The 16,222-nt window shown below is 43.5% G+C and overlaps 1 protein-coding gene and 1 pseudogene across 1 annotated transcript; one reads left to right on the plus strand and one right to left on the minus strand.

The window, feature by feature from the left end:
• Positions 1-16,222, minus strand: part of LOC112256205 — a 68,247-nt pseudogene that overhangs the window by 38,059 nt on the left and 13,966 nt on the right.
• Positions 1,185-7,534, plus strand: LOC112256204 (transmembrane protein 121). Its single transcript, XM_024429277.2, has 2 exons — positions 1,185-1,875; positions 4,693-7,534. Exon 2 carries the CDS (start codon positions 4,695-4,697, stop codon positions 5,751-5,753), a length of 1,059 nt encoding a protein of 352 aa, XP_024285045.1. The 5' UTR covers positions 1,185-1,875; positions 4,693-4,694; the 3' UTR covers positions 5,754-7,534.

The following is a 16,222-nucleotide window of genomic DNA, read 5'->3' on the forward strand; positions in this document are numbered from 1 at the left end:
AGCAGAGGGTAGAGCTCTGATACATGTGACGGAAAGGAGACTAGTGAGAGCAGATGGTGGAGAGGAGATTGCTATTCTATTCTGGCTCTGTGGTGGTTGGCCTCTGCCACTGGTGGACATCAGATTGGAACCAATCAGTCCTTAGCATTCTTGGACGGTCTCTTACCCCACGTCCTTCCAAACTTCCTCATGTTTAGGAGGGAAAGCGATGACTATGCACTGCTGTGGACAGTCTGCCTTCCCTTTCTCCCTCCCTCTGTCCCCCTCTCTCTCTCCCCCGCCATGTCTGCTCCCCCTTTTCATGCTGAAAGAGAGCCAGTGCAGAGTGACCTTCAACCACACCCACAGGGAACCAAAGGAAAAAGGCAGAAGAGAGACAGAGAGAATGAAACTGGAAGGCATGAGAAGGGAGAGAAAGAGGAGCTGAAAGAAAAACAAACAAATTGAACCAAGGGAATGGAAAACCTCTGGAAGCCAGTGGAGCGAGAAGCTGATTGTGACAAGAATGATGACTCTCCTTCCCCAGTCTCACACACAGAGACGAGATAATAAAAAGGGAGATGGTTAAATGAGAAAGCCTTTGAGTTTAGATGTGATGCTGAGAAGGTGGAGATTGATATGCATATGCATTTCACTTAACGGAACACACAATGACAAGGTGAAGCAATGCATGCTCCTTGACTATCAAAATCATCCATTCCTAAACCCTTTAGGCCATAAGGCAGCCAGCTGGGACTGTTTTAAATCTACAGTACAACAAGAAACAGGATGGTTTTGTTGTGTAACTAAAGACGGTAAGAAACAGAAGGGGTCTAATTAAAGTAGTAACATCTGCGTTTTGAGATGTGTCCATAGGCTACAGGCATCTCTCGCTCTACTTGGCTCCGTATATCTGAGTGCGTTCCGTATAAATTTCATTAGGGTACGGCACTGGCAGGGCAATCAAGGCTGTAACCTACTTCCATCTAATACCAATCCATTACGCTAGTTTTCATCAAAGTGGCATAATGATAATTACCATAACCGATGGACATAACTGTGGGCAACTACATTTATGCAGCGGTACCCTCGGTGTGTTAAGATTTCACTTAAGGACCAATGGAATGGTCTAAAAATATATATATATATATATATTTTTTTTAAATCTCCGCCTACCCGGGGCACTGGGCGATGCAAAACGAACTCACCCAGTGAGAGAGAACGAGGCGGGGAGCCGAGAGTATGTAACCTGCCTACAAATTAACACCGCAATCATAAACTCTAGCGGCGAGTTTCCTCATGTTTCTCTCTCGTGTCCTCGAGGTTTGCTTTACTGTCGATACTTATCTGGCCGTGTATTCCTGATCATCATTCCGCGTCAAGCAGCCGTCTACTTCTGAGCGACTTCGACAGCTCACAGAATACGGAGCCCGGCGAACAAGCCCGCACAGCTCTTTCCCGAATAACTGGATCTTCGGCTGCCAGACCGGAGAGCCAAGGTGTCAAATTCAATACGGACATACCAAGAGATGGATAATTCTGCGCCCACGATGACTGTGGGATAACTGTGCAAAATGACACGTTTATCTGATGACCGAAAAATCGAAAGCGGCTTGGCGTTTTAAATCTTACAAACTCGAAGATGGACAATTACTTTTCCCCTATTTTATCAGTATGATAAGATCGTCATAGCAGAGTGGGAGTTTGTTCAAATATTCCCGACAGACACACAGCATTATAGGACTAACACAAAGCAACCGATGTAAAGACTAATTTAGGAATCACAGATTATCATTTTTGACCTTTAATGTTTATCCAGGGACCGTTCTAGTACGACTAATAGGCGACGTGGATCTCAATCAAGCCAAGAGGAGCAGCGAAGAACGCATGCTTTGGGTAACTAGCTATCCACTACTTTGAAAGAGTTGAATTATGTATGCACGTATTAATAAAGAGTGATTATGTAACAGGTGGTGCATCATTAAAATGTACCATAAATAAATGAGTGACTAGGTGTTAAGTGTGTGGCTCCAACATAATGGTAGACAAATCGCCCATATAGAAGGCATTTAAACAGATTTCTGTTGAAATGATCATTTGGGGTACATGCTCCAATACCTACAACCCCTACACATGTAATAGCTGTTCCCATAGGTGTACAAATGCCTCATGAGACAGCAGATGTTACTGCTGGATGGCAACTCAGTCACCTGGATGAGACACGATTTGCCAATACTATTCCATTAGTTGGATGTTTTTTTCCCCTCCACGTTTTACCTCCATAAATGAATTTAGTTTAATTGAAGAGAAATCCCTTTTTCTCTCTAACAAGCAAGCCCCTCAGGCTTTCACATAGCCCCTTGTACAACTTAGGCTAGACTGAGCTATCTCCCCTCCTGCTGGGTAAGATTACATTGGATTTAGTTTGTAGTAAGACAAATATCCTGGGGGTGTTTTTATATGAATTATAAGTCTAGAGCAATTAATCTTCCTTTTACCTGCCTCCCAGCGCACCTGGCAGACCACCAATATTAGAGAGGAAAACAGACGAGGTATGTGTGTGTGTCTCCATGTGTGTAGGGGAGCTCATTTGAAAACCATAACAGATTACCTGGGTGATTGGCAAAAAACACTCCTTCACAATACACACGACACGCATAACAAACAAGAAGGAAGTCTTTCTGTCCTTGTACACCGTCGGCTGAAAAATCACAAACAAAATGTTTACCTGTCCACCTTTACAGGCCCCATTCCTTACACTTGCAGCGGAATAGCATGAATCAGCCTGTCAGTTACAGTACGGCTTTCTAATGATAGGGATGATGAATCTGGTCATTATTGATGAGCAGAGTGGACACACGGCAGTCATCTGGGCCGCTCACTCAGAACAAAATCAATGTGCGTTGACAAGCCGTCACAACACAAACACAGGCTGACAGAGGAATGCCAGGGTTCCAGGGTACAATTTAAGACGCACATAGAATTGCCAACAGGCGTGTTGGGAATGAGAAAGGCAAACACACTGTCTGGGGTGGCAGACTACCTTTCTCCTTCCACTGACTGCAGTTTGGGGGGGGTTTGTTCAGATAAAACACCATTTTTCTATTCCAATATTCTCACAGTCAGCGGCTTGGTACACTAGAATCCATTCAATTCCAGCACTGATAATCAGGACGCAGTGAAACAAAAAAAGCCCTGTATGATAATCAGATATTAGTGAAGCTGACATTTGTGCCCCTCCTCTTCGTTTCCTCACCATGCCCCTAGGAGGATTAGTCAGTCAGTCTAGGTCTTTTTCTCACCCATCCATTTTTCACTCCTCTGTTCCAGATATTAAAGTGTTTAATTTCTTCTGATCCCTGGTGATGAATACATTTAAATCTATTCATACACAGAGCAGGCGTAAGATCCCATGTCTCCTTTAGCTGCCTGCGTCAACATCTTTATGTCTGCAGCTTCCTCTTCATCACTTTTGGCTTTCATCTCATCTCCCCTCCAACTCTCTCCAAGCAGAGTTAATTTATGAACTATTACCATCATGCAGTAATACTTTATTAGGCATGTAGACAGCCAAGAGCATATATCTTACTTTCAATCCCCTCTCACAAGTCTCTCCTGCAGACCCTTTGACAGTCCCTCTCGCTCAGTGGATGACAGGGCTCAGATGAGCGGTGCATTGAAAAGATTGATGCCTGTCGTCAGTCAGAAGCAGACATAAACACACGTTATTAGCGCTGTTCATTTGTTCCCTTATGGCCGCGGAGCCCACAATCGTTTCGCTCGATCACACACTCAAATGTTGCCATTATGGGATATATGAGGTGGTAATGATTTCATATTGAAATGCCAGATCTCATGGCGGTGTTGACACCCTCGACGGTGCTAGTCAGATGGCCGACAACCCTCCTCAGCTCTCCTGGCTCCTCAATACGATAAGGAGAGGAGTGTTTGCACCGTAAAGTCTGACAACTTCACACTCCCAATCAATACTGAGGTTTTATACTGTTCACTGCTGAAATATGGCACAAAATTAGCCAATTAGAATGGCACACACACACACACACACACACACACAGTGTTCATGAACACAAGCAATTACCGTCAAAAACATCTCAGAACAAATATTAATAAAAGACGTTATTAATATTCAGCCCAAATGAGAAGGCAATTTTCTGCCAATTTAAGACTGTGGCAGGCAGCAACAATGAGAATCAAACAGGCTGAGTAAACAGGAAGGAGAAAAAAAAAGATTTACTGCACTTTAACACAATTAATTAATAATGAATAAGGTAAGACCACCCAAGCAAAACACCATGGAAGGAAACCTGTGTCATACTCAAGAGTTTTAGCCAAGGCGCCGGGAGGGGTTGAAACTTTCATCGCCGAAGAGACCCATTTAAATTAAAAAGCCGCAGAGGAGTGAGAACTAACACCTCTCCTCAGGATGTATGACCAGGGAAGAACGGTCTCTGACCCAAAGCTCACTGCTGAACTGGCATCAAAATGATCTTTATCCATTGCAACAAGCAAAAAAGAATGACTAACATCACTTAAGTAGACAAGAGTCGTGAAGAAAGCTTTTGTCTATCATGCAAGGGAAATTCACTTTGGCAAATAAATGAGGTCAGAGTCTAGACGGGAACAAAACAGTTCCTCTATTTTGTATTATTTCCCTTCTCTCAGCTTTGTCATGTTTCTGTGTTCCTCTCCCAGGCATGGTGCCTACGCCCCAGGTGTGCGTATCAACCCTGGTCACGGTGAGCACCATGGCAGTGGTCGACCTCTACCTGCTGGAGCAGAGCATGCTGGGAGCCCGTGGCAAGGCCGGGCCCGGCGTGTGGCCGTGCGCCGCTGTGTTGCTAGGTGACCTGGGCTTCCTGCTGGCTCTGCGTTTCGTGTCGGCGGGAGTGGTGTCTGAAGCGCACTCGCCTCGCCGAGGCTTTGCCAACGCACTCTGGTTCCTCTTCCTGTCCCTGCTCCAGCTCAAACTCTTCTTCGTCTGCCAGAACTACCGAATGGAACGCCGACCGCCCGACCCCCTGGCCAGGAAGACGCTCACCTTGCTGCTGTCAGTCTGCCTGCCCTCCCTGTTCCTCATCCTGACTGGGGCTGACAACATGACGCCCCTGCGAAGGAAACAGGAAGTGCGGGGGAGGCTGCTCTGGGTGGTGGTGGACCTGCTGGATGTTCTGGACCTGCAGGCAGGGCTGTGGGAAGCCCACACAGGGGCCACAGACCTGGGGGTGCCCCTGTGGGCCGAAGGCCTGGTGTTCTTCTATTGCTACGCCCTGCTGCTGCTGCTGCCCTGCGTGGCCCTCACAGAGCTGGGGGCCGCAGCCCTGCCGGGACAGAGGGGGCCCCGTAAGGAGGCCCTGTACCCCTGGCTTAGCCTGGTCACCATCAACGTGTTCACAATGGCCCTCAGGGGCACAGGCATGCTGTGGTACAGGGACCCCCGGGTCTCGACAGTGTTCCTGGGGAAGAACCTGCTGGCCCTGGCTGTGAAGCTGAGCTCTGCCTGGGAGAGGCACAAGCAAGGTGGGAGCAGGGGGACAGGGGTGGGGGCCGGGGCGGGAGTAGAGTCAAGTATGGACTCCACCCTGGCAACCCAGAGCTCAGAGCAGACAGAAGTCCAAGCCCAAGGCAAAACCACCCCCAGGCCGCCTTCTCGCAACCACACAATGTCCCGCTCCCATGGCCACTCCGTGTCACACATCAGTCTGGACCCCACAGAAACCTCTCTGGGCCCTTCCTTCATCTCCCATGAACTCTAGAAAATGTCCAGACAGACAGCTTAACAGCTGAAGCCGAGCTATCGGAACTCCCCAGTTAGGGAAGCATTTAGCACTGAAGAGTGAAGACCGTTGGCCTCACACAGACGAACAAACTAAAAACAACACGTACAGCCCATGCTCTGTGGACCAGCCAAGGCAATCACATCAGTAACTCATTCAATTAGCTCACTTTGGTTAAAGGGATGATTTATCCACCCCTGGGTCCTGGCAGCCTGTAGTATTTGGTTATCCGAGGGAGAGAGAAGGCTCAGGGCTGGGGCAGAGTGAGAGATGTACAGTGAAGAAGTGCCTCGCTTTTCAAGGAGCTACAATCCTCAGTACTGGTTCCACACAGACATGATTTGCGTCATATGGGACTCAGACATAATACCATGGTGTGAGTCAGTGTGTGTACTGTGAAAGCTCTTCCACAGCGCTTGTCAGCTACACCTCCAGGACAGCTTCTAAACTGTAATAAAGTGTTTCATACTCACAGGCTCAGACACTTTATTGGCCATGTGTGGGAAGGTATTGGCAGCCTGTCACCACAACATTGGAGAAGACAGGATCAGAGGCTGACCATTCACAGTTAGAGGGCCTCAGGGGTATACTAGATGTCACTAACTTTCAAAACATCCACTGCATCAAAGCAAATGTGTTTACCCTTTACATATTCAGTGAAAACTTCAGCATTTCTTTGTTGATACAGGCCGATGTTATGGATCGGGAGCTGCTGGGGTGAAGCCCTCCACACATCTGAGGCAGGCAGTGCAATGTGCGAAGAGAGAGAGTGACAGACAGCGGAACAGCTATCATTTATCACAATTAGACCAGCAGCACCAGCCTGATAGGCGTGCAGTGATCCTTCAGCCAGCCGTCTGGCTGCTGGTCCGGCTTTAAGATTTCAACAGTAGAGCCTGCAGATGTGCTAAAGTTTGTGTGCGTGTGTGCTGAGCGATTAAATCATCATGTTTTTTTTTTCAATTATTAAACAACTAATTGAACGATGTCGGTTCAATTACTTGAATTCCATCTATTTTTTGTGTGAGCCTAACACGCTGTTTCTCAAATAATTCACGAAGGAAATCAAGTCAAGAACTATGTGGGATGCTAGGCTGAAGGGTGTTGTAGTGTTCACTAAGCAAATATTCAACTTAATTACCACATTTCTGTGCTGAATTAACTACAATGACCATAATCCACTGCGCCAGCTTTTTCACTCGCCAAAAATCAGCCCAATGCATTTCTATGGGCTTATTTTGAAGCTAAACTTGCAACCTGCCTTCCCGCCTTTGGGACAACACCCCTTGTTAGGGCAGAAACATGAGCATATCACCATTATATACAGATCTCTGGACGGATACAATTTTACGCCTGCTATGTTAGGTTTAGATATACACAGACCGTATGAGAGAGGAATGTACACAACGAGGGACAGAGACAGTTCTGGAAAGTATGCCTCATCTACTTTGAAGAAGTAGTAAAATGATTGACAGGCACCTCTACAGCATACTTAGGCAGGCAAGCTAAATAGGATGACTACAGACAGTCCAGTATGAGGAGAACATAACAGATGGCCTGGCTGGCTGACTGCTATTGCCTGAGCAGAGATTAAAAATGAAAGGAATTAAAAAGAATAAAGCAGTCAAATAAAACAAAGTAATATAAACTGAAATATTGAATGTCATAGTAATATCCTATTGAGGTCTACCTGATCAGAGACAATAGAATATTTTGAATATTTTGAATGCTCACCATTTGGGGCTTTGGAAGTTCCATTAATTAATAAACTCTGAAATCATAGTAACGTCATTATTTTGTAATGCATTTCATGTTTTTTTTTTTTTTTTAATGATCGAACCGAAACCGACCTCAAAAAGCACTAATCGCTCAGCACTAGTGTGAGAGAGAGAGAGGAAGTGCTGTTTTTAGGATAGGAAAGGGTCTATTCAATCTCCATCAGTGGTTCCTAATGCACTCCGCACCGCTTCTGCCTCCCCTCTAACCATTAATGCTCCTATTCACTGAAATTGGGACCCATTTGTCTAAATGCTAAGAGCTTATACACACAGCTTTATGCTTGATTTACAGGATGCGCTAAGAGACTGAACACACACACACACACCAGTAAAGCCATTCCTCCAGGGAGTTTCTCTGTAGTTTTGAGAGAGACGGGGAAACGTCGGAGATGTGTTCAGTTCAGTAGACCGGGAGTCCGCTTCGCTCTCTCTCTCTTTCATCTCTCGCTCCCTTACTCTCTCTCCATTTCTAAACTACGCATTCTGGATGCACTCCCAGTTGGCCAACGTCTCTCATATTTCTGATATAAAAAGCAGTAACTGCATTGGAAACAGCTGCAGAAAATGACTACTTCCTTGAATTTGTTACACCTGTTAAGCCCCATGTACAATCCTCAGCATCTTCCTGAGGTCCTGAAGAGATATTAGTGGTCCCGCTCTTTTCCCTCCCTCCCTCCCTCATTGGAGTGTGCTAATTTCACTATGGACTGTAATTATTCTCCCCCACCAAAGCTGTCAGTTCTTCCCTTTTGTATCTTGCGTCCCCTTTTATTTCTCTCATTTCTTTAAATTTGCCCCGCAGCCGACAGCCTACCTCTCTGCGCTTCCCCTGTCAGGGGTGGTTAGTCAGAAGGGCAGGGGAAGAGAGGGAAATTTAAGGGCCAAGGCCGGTGCCTAAAGCCTAGTGGCTGCCGACTGGCACTCATTTACCGTTTACCACACACACACACACACACACACACACACACACAGCGCTTGATGGAGCAAGTGAGCAAAGAAAAACACTGGCATGGCATGCCGCGACACTGACATATGGCATACGAAACCACTTAAGAGAGTACCTTTAGACAAACATACGGCTCGGCTTTGCCTGGATGCAACTCATCCCACCTCATTACAGCTCTCTACACCACACAAAGGCATATTTTCCTGAGCTCTCCAACCCCCACAGTGTGGGAGAGGGAGAAACTTAACAGAAGGAAGTCTAAATCATTCATCATAGCTCAACCCTCAAAAGGACCCAACACTTTCTTTTTGGCAGGAACTTCCAAAGTATATTTCAAGAGCAACCAACAACTGATGCACAAGAGCCTGACACTCCAAGACATTCAAGAGAAGACATGTTAAGAATCTGACACAGAGTTTCTCTTCTTGTTTGAAGGAAAATAGAATAGGTGAGACAGGAAGTGGAGTCTGAGCAGTAAGTTTACCTGTCCCAGGACAGGACCCAGGAGGGGGTCCGGGAGCCGCCCGTCCTAACCTCACGATGGCCCGGATCACGCCCTCCATGTCCACCTTCTTCACGGCCTTGGAGATCTTGGACATCCCGTTCTGTATGGAACGCCGTCTATCCGTAAGGAGAGAGAAACTACAGTGTAAGAAATTTGAGCAGACAAAAGCTATTAACTTCAAAAGACCATCACCTTAAAACAACTAATTTACAAACATGATGGGCTCATTAAAATATCACACAGTCTAATCGATAGAAGACAACCCGGGTTTAGCCCGAGGGTTTCTATTTCATAGCAGTCTAGTAATTTAAAAAGGAATTTGCCTTCGATCTCCCTGCAAGTCACCTGGAGGGCGTTGTGTGGATCAGTGTGTCTAGGTGAAAAGCAAAGCCTTGGGAGAAGGACCCTTAGTACTCACTGGATTGAGGGATTCTGAGATTAAACATGGGTTGCAGTCCAAATGTCTCCACTGTATCTAATCTGATACCATCACCGAACCAGTACAGAACCATAGTAAGCTGTAGGACTCAGTTCCATCATATGTCTCTGTACTGATCCCATCAGCAGAGGTAAAGGGGTCATTTGGAACCTAGCCAAGGCAAGGTCAGGTGGATAAGCATCGTCACTCTACAGTAAGGGCAGAGAGGGGTCTTTTTTTCCATTCCACCTTCAAATGCATTTACCAAATTACCAGTCAATTAGCGGAGTGGGGAGAGTGGGCTGAACTCTTTGCCCTGCTCCGCAGAAAGAGCCAGAACACATAAATAGCAAGCCTGTAGACTGTAATGCCCACTTGGAAAAGACCACAGGTGTAAAACTCAAAGATCAATGGGTGTACACAAGAGACAAGTAGGGACCGAAGGTTTAGCCGGGTGGAATTGGGTGAGACCTGCATTCAATAAAAGTTAGAACTTCGAAGGAGTGGAGAGGAGACGTAAAAACAATTCCGTTTGTGTCTGCTCTTGTTGATCTAATTTTTTGCCCAACCTAAAAAGACATAGCGGGGCACTTTTGGTGATCCAAAGAAGAAGTTACCAATGTGAAGTTGTTGTTCTATATACTGCAGCTGGGTTTGTTTAAGGGCAATTTCAGCGTTATGGACTTCACATTTGCACGCAAAATCCAAACTTTAATGTCTCAAGAATGGTTAATGGTTAAGCAAAATAGAAATTAAAACTGATGTGTGTCTATAGTACCCCTTGAGGGAAGTGTACCGTGCCTTCAGGAAGTATTCACACCTATTGACTTTTTCCACATTCTGTTGTTACAAAGTGGGATTAAAATGGATTTAATTGTCTTCTTGTCAACGATCTACACAAAATACTCTAATGTCAAAGTGGAAGAAAAATGCGTATTAATATGGAGTTGAACCCTCCCCTTTGCTGCTATAACAGCCTCTATCCACTCTTCTGGGAGGCTTTCCACTAATGTTGGAAGTGTTGCAGGGATTCGCTTCCATTCAGCCACACGAGAATTAGGCCTGGCTCGCAGTCGGCATTCCAATTAATCCCAAAGGTGTTTGATGGGGTTGAGGTCAGGACTCTGTGCAGGCCAGTCAAGTTCTCCCACACAGATTCCAACAAACCATGTCTGTATGGACCTCGCTTTGTGCACGGGAGCATTGTCATGCTGAAACAGGAATGGGCCTTCCCCAAACTGTTGCCACAATGTTGGAAGCACAGAATCGTATGGAATGTAAATATGATTGTATGCTATAGCGTGAAGATTTCCCTTCACTGGAACTAAGGGGCCTTGCCCAAAACATGAAAAAACAGCCCCAAACCATTATTCCTCCTCCACCAAACTTTACAGTTTGCACTATGCATTCGGGCAGGTAGCGTTCTCCTGGCATCCACCAATCCAAGATTTGTCTGTAGGACTGCCAGAGGGTGAAGCTTGATTCGTCACTCCAGAGAACGTGTTTCCACTGCTCCAGAGTCCAATGGCGGCGAGCTGTACACCACTCTAACCAACGTTGGCATTGGCATTGGGATTTTAGGCTTGTGTGTGGCTGCTCGGCCATGGAAATCTATTTCACGAAGCTCCCGACAAACAGTTATTGTGCTAACGTTGCTTCCAGAGGTAATTTGGAACTTCGTAGTGAGTGTTGCAACAAAGGACAGACATACCTATTTTTACACACACACACAATATATATATATATATTTTTTTACACATCTACCAATAGGTGACCATCTTTGCGAGGTATTGGAAAACCTTCCTGGTCTTTATAATTGAATCTGTGTTGGAATTTCAATGCTGGACTGAAGGACCTTACAGATAATTGTGTGTGTGTGGTACAGAGATGAGGTAGACATTCAAAAATAATGTCAAACACTTATTGCACACTGTGTGTCCATGTAACTTATTATGAGACTTGTTATGCACATAATTACTCCTGAACTTGACTCAAGATATTTAAACTTTTCATTGTTTTCATTGTTTATTAATCTGTAAAAACTTCAAAATGACAATGCCACTTTGTCATGGAGTATTGAGTGTAGGCCGGGCACATTTTTTTGTTACTTGATCCATTTTAAATTCAGGCTGTAAGACAACCAAATGTGGAAAAAGTCAAGGCGTGTGAATTCTTTCTGAAGGCACTGTGTACAGTATACCCAAATAAGCAGACTTCTAAATATTTGAGAAATTAAGCAAATAAGAAGTGTTATGGACGTTACATGAAACGGACAAGCTTTTTGGGGAGACTGAACACATTGGCAAACGTCTGAGGTTGTAAGTCTTAGATCAAATCATGGATAGCAATTTCAAAAGGAATGGACATTCAAATGTCTTGGTCAAAATATATCATAACACATTTGTCATTTGGAAGGTTTTTAAAAATGTCAGCAGATGGTATAGTACCTAGAATTGCATAATTACAGGCAGCCGGAATAGTATACAAGGCCATACACCACACCCTTACAAGTATTTATTTTTCTATCTTTATACATATAAAAATGAACCTTTACCAGTTGAAGCTAGACACAAATACAACTTTTTTGCATGACGATTTTTCTGAAATATTGTAACAAATTACCCAAATTAGACATTATAGTGGGATCCTAAATTATTCACACCCGTGATAAAGATGAGCAATAATGACTGTATAAAATAATTCAAATACTGAGAAATATTTCCCCATTCTTTTCATACTAAAACAATTGCTCAGAGTAAGAGATTTTGTTGAACAAGTAATACTTTTCCTCAAAAATGTAGGGGTCACCCCTGAAAGATTCTTAGAAAATAAGAAAATGTTTAATATTTGGTCCCATATTCCTACAGTAATGTGCAAGGACAACATCAAGCGTGTGACTACAAACTTGCTGGAAGCATTTGCAGCTTGTTTTGGTTGCGTTTCAGATCATTTGTGCCCAATAGAATTGAAAAATAATGTAGTGTCATTTTGGAATGACTTTTATTATAAACAGGCTATTTCTAAACACCTCTACATTAATGTGGATGCTAACATGATTACAGATGAGTGAGAAAGTTAGAGGCTCAAAAGGTCATACCCCCCAAAACATGCTAACCTCTCACCATTACCAATAACAGGGGAGATTAGCATGTCTTGGGGGTATGATCTTTGACCCTCTGTATGGATGTAGTCATTGCGTTACAGGAATATGGGACCAAATAGTAAACTTGACTACTTTTCAACTTTTAGGGGTGTTAATCATTTTGACCCCTACCTTTGAGGAAAAAAAGTATTACTTGTTAAACAAAATCTCTTTCTGAGCAATTGTATTAGCATAACAACATAATTTCCCCAAAATGTTGACCATACAATATAGCTCAGTATTGGAATCATTTATTTTATACAATCATTATTGCGCATCTTTGTTAGGGTGTCCCTAATTTCAACCCACTATACATGTGCCTACTGTACACTACCAATCCACTTTTCTGGACACTGGATGAAGTCACTATATTTTGGGGAGCTTTCAGTTGAAAAAGACACTCCAGGACTATTCACAAATCGTTGATAAACACTTATCTAGTACTGCAACGTATGAGAAATTCATTTCAACATACATTTTCCAAAATAACATTATCAGTTGCGTCAGTAAAAGCCTGATGAATACATTTCAGAACAAGCACACAAAATGTGGTGAATGCACATTTTTTATGAAGAGAGAGAAAACAATTACAGACCATATTAAAACATTGATGAAAGCCAGCTTTACATATAAAGTTTCAAGATGATTGAAAGTAAGGAGCACGTAAAAAAATTAAATAATAATATATATCCTCCAAAACATTATGGATGTTAGACTGCCTGTCCCAGTCACCTTTACAAGACTGTAAAACACAAAAAAAACTGAAGCGCCTTTGAGACTTGGCATCCTAATCCTTAACAGTCAAAATCCATAAAATGTCCTACTTAAACATTTAAAATAAATCTTGAACTCTAACTGTACCTTAAGGACAATTATGAATGTGGTTTCATTCGGAAAATGCTAACCTTATTTTGGGGATGCCTAGGTTGACTTTTCCACAGAATCGTCCTTAAATGAAAAGCAATTTTGAGGCTTAGTAAGAATGTTAACGGAATTCAAACTGGGTCGCTAAGTGTGGGGCAACACAAATATTATTTTGGTTTTAAGAACTCTACTCTAGCCCTTGAAAATGTTACTCAGGTCAGCCACTACATTTCGGCAGTCAATGTCATGCTACTCACATAACGTGTAATTCCACTGTAAAATAATCATGTAGCAGGTCAAATTGATTAGGGAGCGAGTCAGAAAGAGAGGAGTCCAGCATTCATAGATGAGCAGGGTAATCTGCCCAATTTCAGGTGGGGGGGAAAAGCAACGATCAAAGAAAAAGCACAGAGAAATTAAAATAAATTACCAAAAAACTGAGGAAACTGACAAACTGCCTTAGGAGTTACATTCCTTTTTTAAAATATTTTTTATATAAATGGACCATCATCCTAACACAAACGCAGACATGCAAGGCAAGATGTGGAATTATGGTAAAATACACTAGACAGTCATTTGAAATGGCAGCAAATGTGGAGTTAGTACTCCAAATATGGGAGTTCGGGAATAACATTTGCAGTGTGAGGAAGTGACCGTGTCATGCTTTAATGCACCACGACCCAAGCCCAAGTATGAATAATGAAAACAGCAGTTCCCGCTAAAAATTAAATTGTTCATCAGAAGGCCAAGCACAGAGGGCTCGTGAAGTACTGACCTAGATAACGGCAACAACTGACAACATTTCACAATACTGCATTTTGCATTCCTAAAATCATACCGCTCTTTGTAACTCAATATTCTCTAGGAGATATGTAGCTGATACATTATTAGAAGGTGATATGTGTATTGCTATTTCTGCACCTGCTGTGCTTCTAGAGCCAACCTACCATTGATGAGCATGCTAAAACACTTGAGACTGGATAATCAATAACAAATTAGGAATAGACTTTCTTTTCCTAGCCAAACATTGATCACAAAAGAAAGCATCAACCTCTTATTGAACAACAGTCAAATTGGGACATAATTTGAAGATATTTCTGCAAACACACAGGCTTGGGGCCTTGTACCCTCAGCCTTCGTAATCAGTCAAGGGACACAGGCCTTACATGTCCTCTGTCAAACATTGTGATGTTATGCACAGCAATGAATTGTCACCACGAAAGTCAATAGAACACCAATGAATCACACCATAGGTCTGGATGAGATTAATATAGTTTAGCCCGTCAATCAAATGCAAAGGAGGTCTTGAAGTTCTGATCAATACTGATAGGAACATAGACAAGATGAAGAACAAAGCTAAACATGTCATAATTATGATTAAAGCCGACACGTTCAGAAAGAAAATTTGACTTACAAATTCCCCTTTTCAAACTGAAAGACTATGGCCAGAGCTTACCCATGAGGTTGCACAACGGTTTAAATCAATGATTCTTCGTTTTAGAGTTTCAAAGTATGATATATTTGGGCATGAAGTGAGAAATCCAAACTGCTCACTTCATGCAAATCCGTGTGTATGCAGTGTCTTTTCCTATGATATGGCATCCAAATTATTTTTCAGCCTAAATTTTGTTGTTTCAGAGCTGGGTTTTAATTTAAACGTTACCACACACCAGCATGTTTATTAATTAGAAACAGCTGCAAAGTTATTACTCTACGCAACTGAGATGAGCCAAAGCCTTGTGTTCACTTGGCTGACTGGAGAAAATTAAAAACGGGGGTGAAACTTGTGTTTCTGTACCTCCACTTATTTTTTTCCCCCGAACATTTGTTGATGTTGACTTATTATTTTTTGCTAGTCTATTTTATTTATATAATGTACACACACACACACACACACTCCAGAGTGGCTCAGCTGTCGAAGGTACTGCATCTCAGTGCTAGAGGAGTCACTACAGACCTTGGTTCGATTCCAGGCTGTATCACAACCGGCCGTGATTGGGAGTCCCATAAGGCGGTGCACAATTGGCCCAGCATAGTCCGGGTTAGGGTTTGGCCGGGGTAGGCAGTCATTGTAAATAAATGTGTTCTTACCTGACTTGCCTAGCTAAAACTTCTAAAGGACGGGTGAGTCCCCTGCAGAACGGTTGAGCTAATGTAGGCTAATGCAATTAGTATGAGGTTGTAAGTAACAAGAACATTTCCCAGGACATGGACATATCTGATATTGGCAGAAAAATTCTTGTTAATCCAACTGCACTGTCCAATTTACAGTAGCTATTACAGTGAAATAATAGCATGCTATTGTTTGAGGAGAGTGCACAGTTTTGAACATGAAAAGTTATTAATAAACAAATTAGGCACATTTGGGAAGTCTTGATACAACATTTTGACCAGAAATGCAATGGTTCATTGGATCAGTCTTAAACTTTGCACATACACTGCTGCAATCTAGAGGACAAAATCTAAACTGCACCTGGGCTGGCATACCACCCTGCATACCACTGCTGGCTGGCTTCTGAAGCTAAGCAGGGTTGGTCCTGGTCAGTTCCTGGATGGGAGACCAGATGCTGCTGGAAGTGGTGTTGGAGGGCCAGTAGGAGGCACTCTTTACTCTGGTCTAAAAAAATATCCCAATGCCCCAGGGCAGTGCCCTGTGTAGGGTGCAGTCTTTCGGATGGGACGTTAAACCGGTGTCCTGACTCTCTGAGGTCATTAAAGATCCCATGGCACTTATCGTAAGAGTAGGGGTGTTAACCCGGGTGTCCTGGCTAAATTCCCAATCTGGCTCTCAAACC

This window comes from Oncorhynchus tshawytscha, linkage group LG08, assembly GCF_018296145.1.
Source record: "Oncorhynchus tshawytscha isolate Ot180627B linkage group LG08, Otsh_v2.0, whole genome shotgun sequence".
Taxonomy (NCBI): Eukaryota; Metazoa; Chordata; class Actinopteri; order Salmoniformes; family Salmonidae; genus Oncorhynchus; species Oncorhynchus tshawytscha.

Excerpts from the sequence above, each read along its gene's own strand:
- LOC112256204 (XM_024429277.2), top strand. The coding sequence starts at position 4,695 with ATGGTGCCTACGCCCCAGGTGTGCGTATCAACCCTGGTCACGGTGAGC.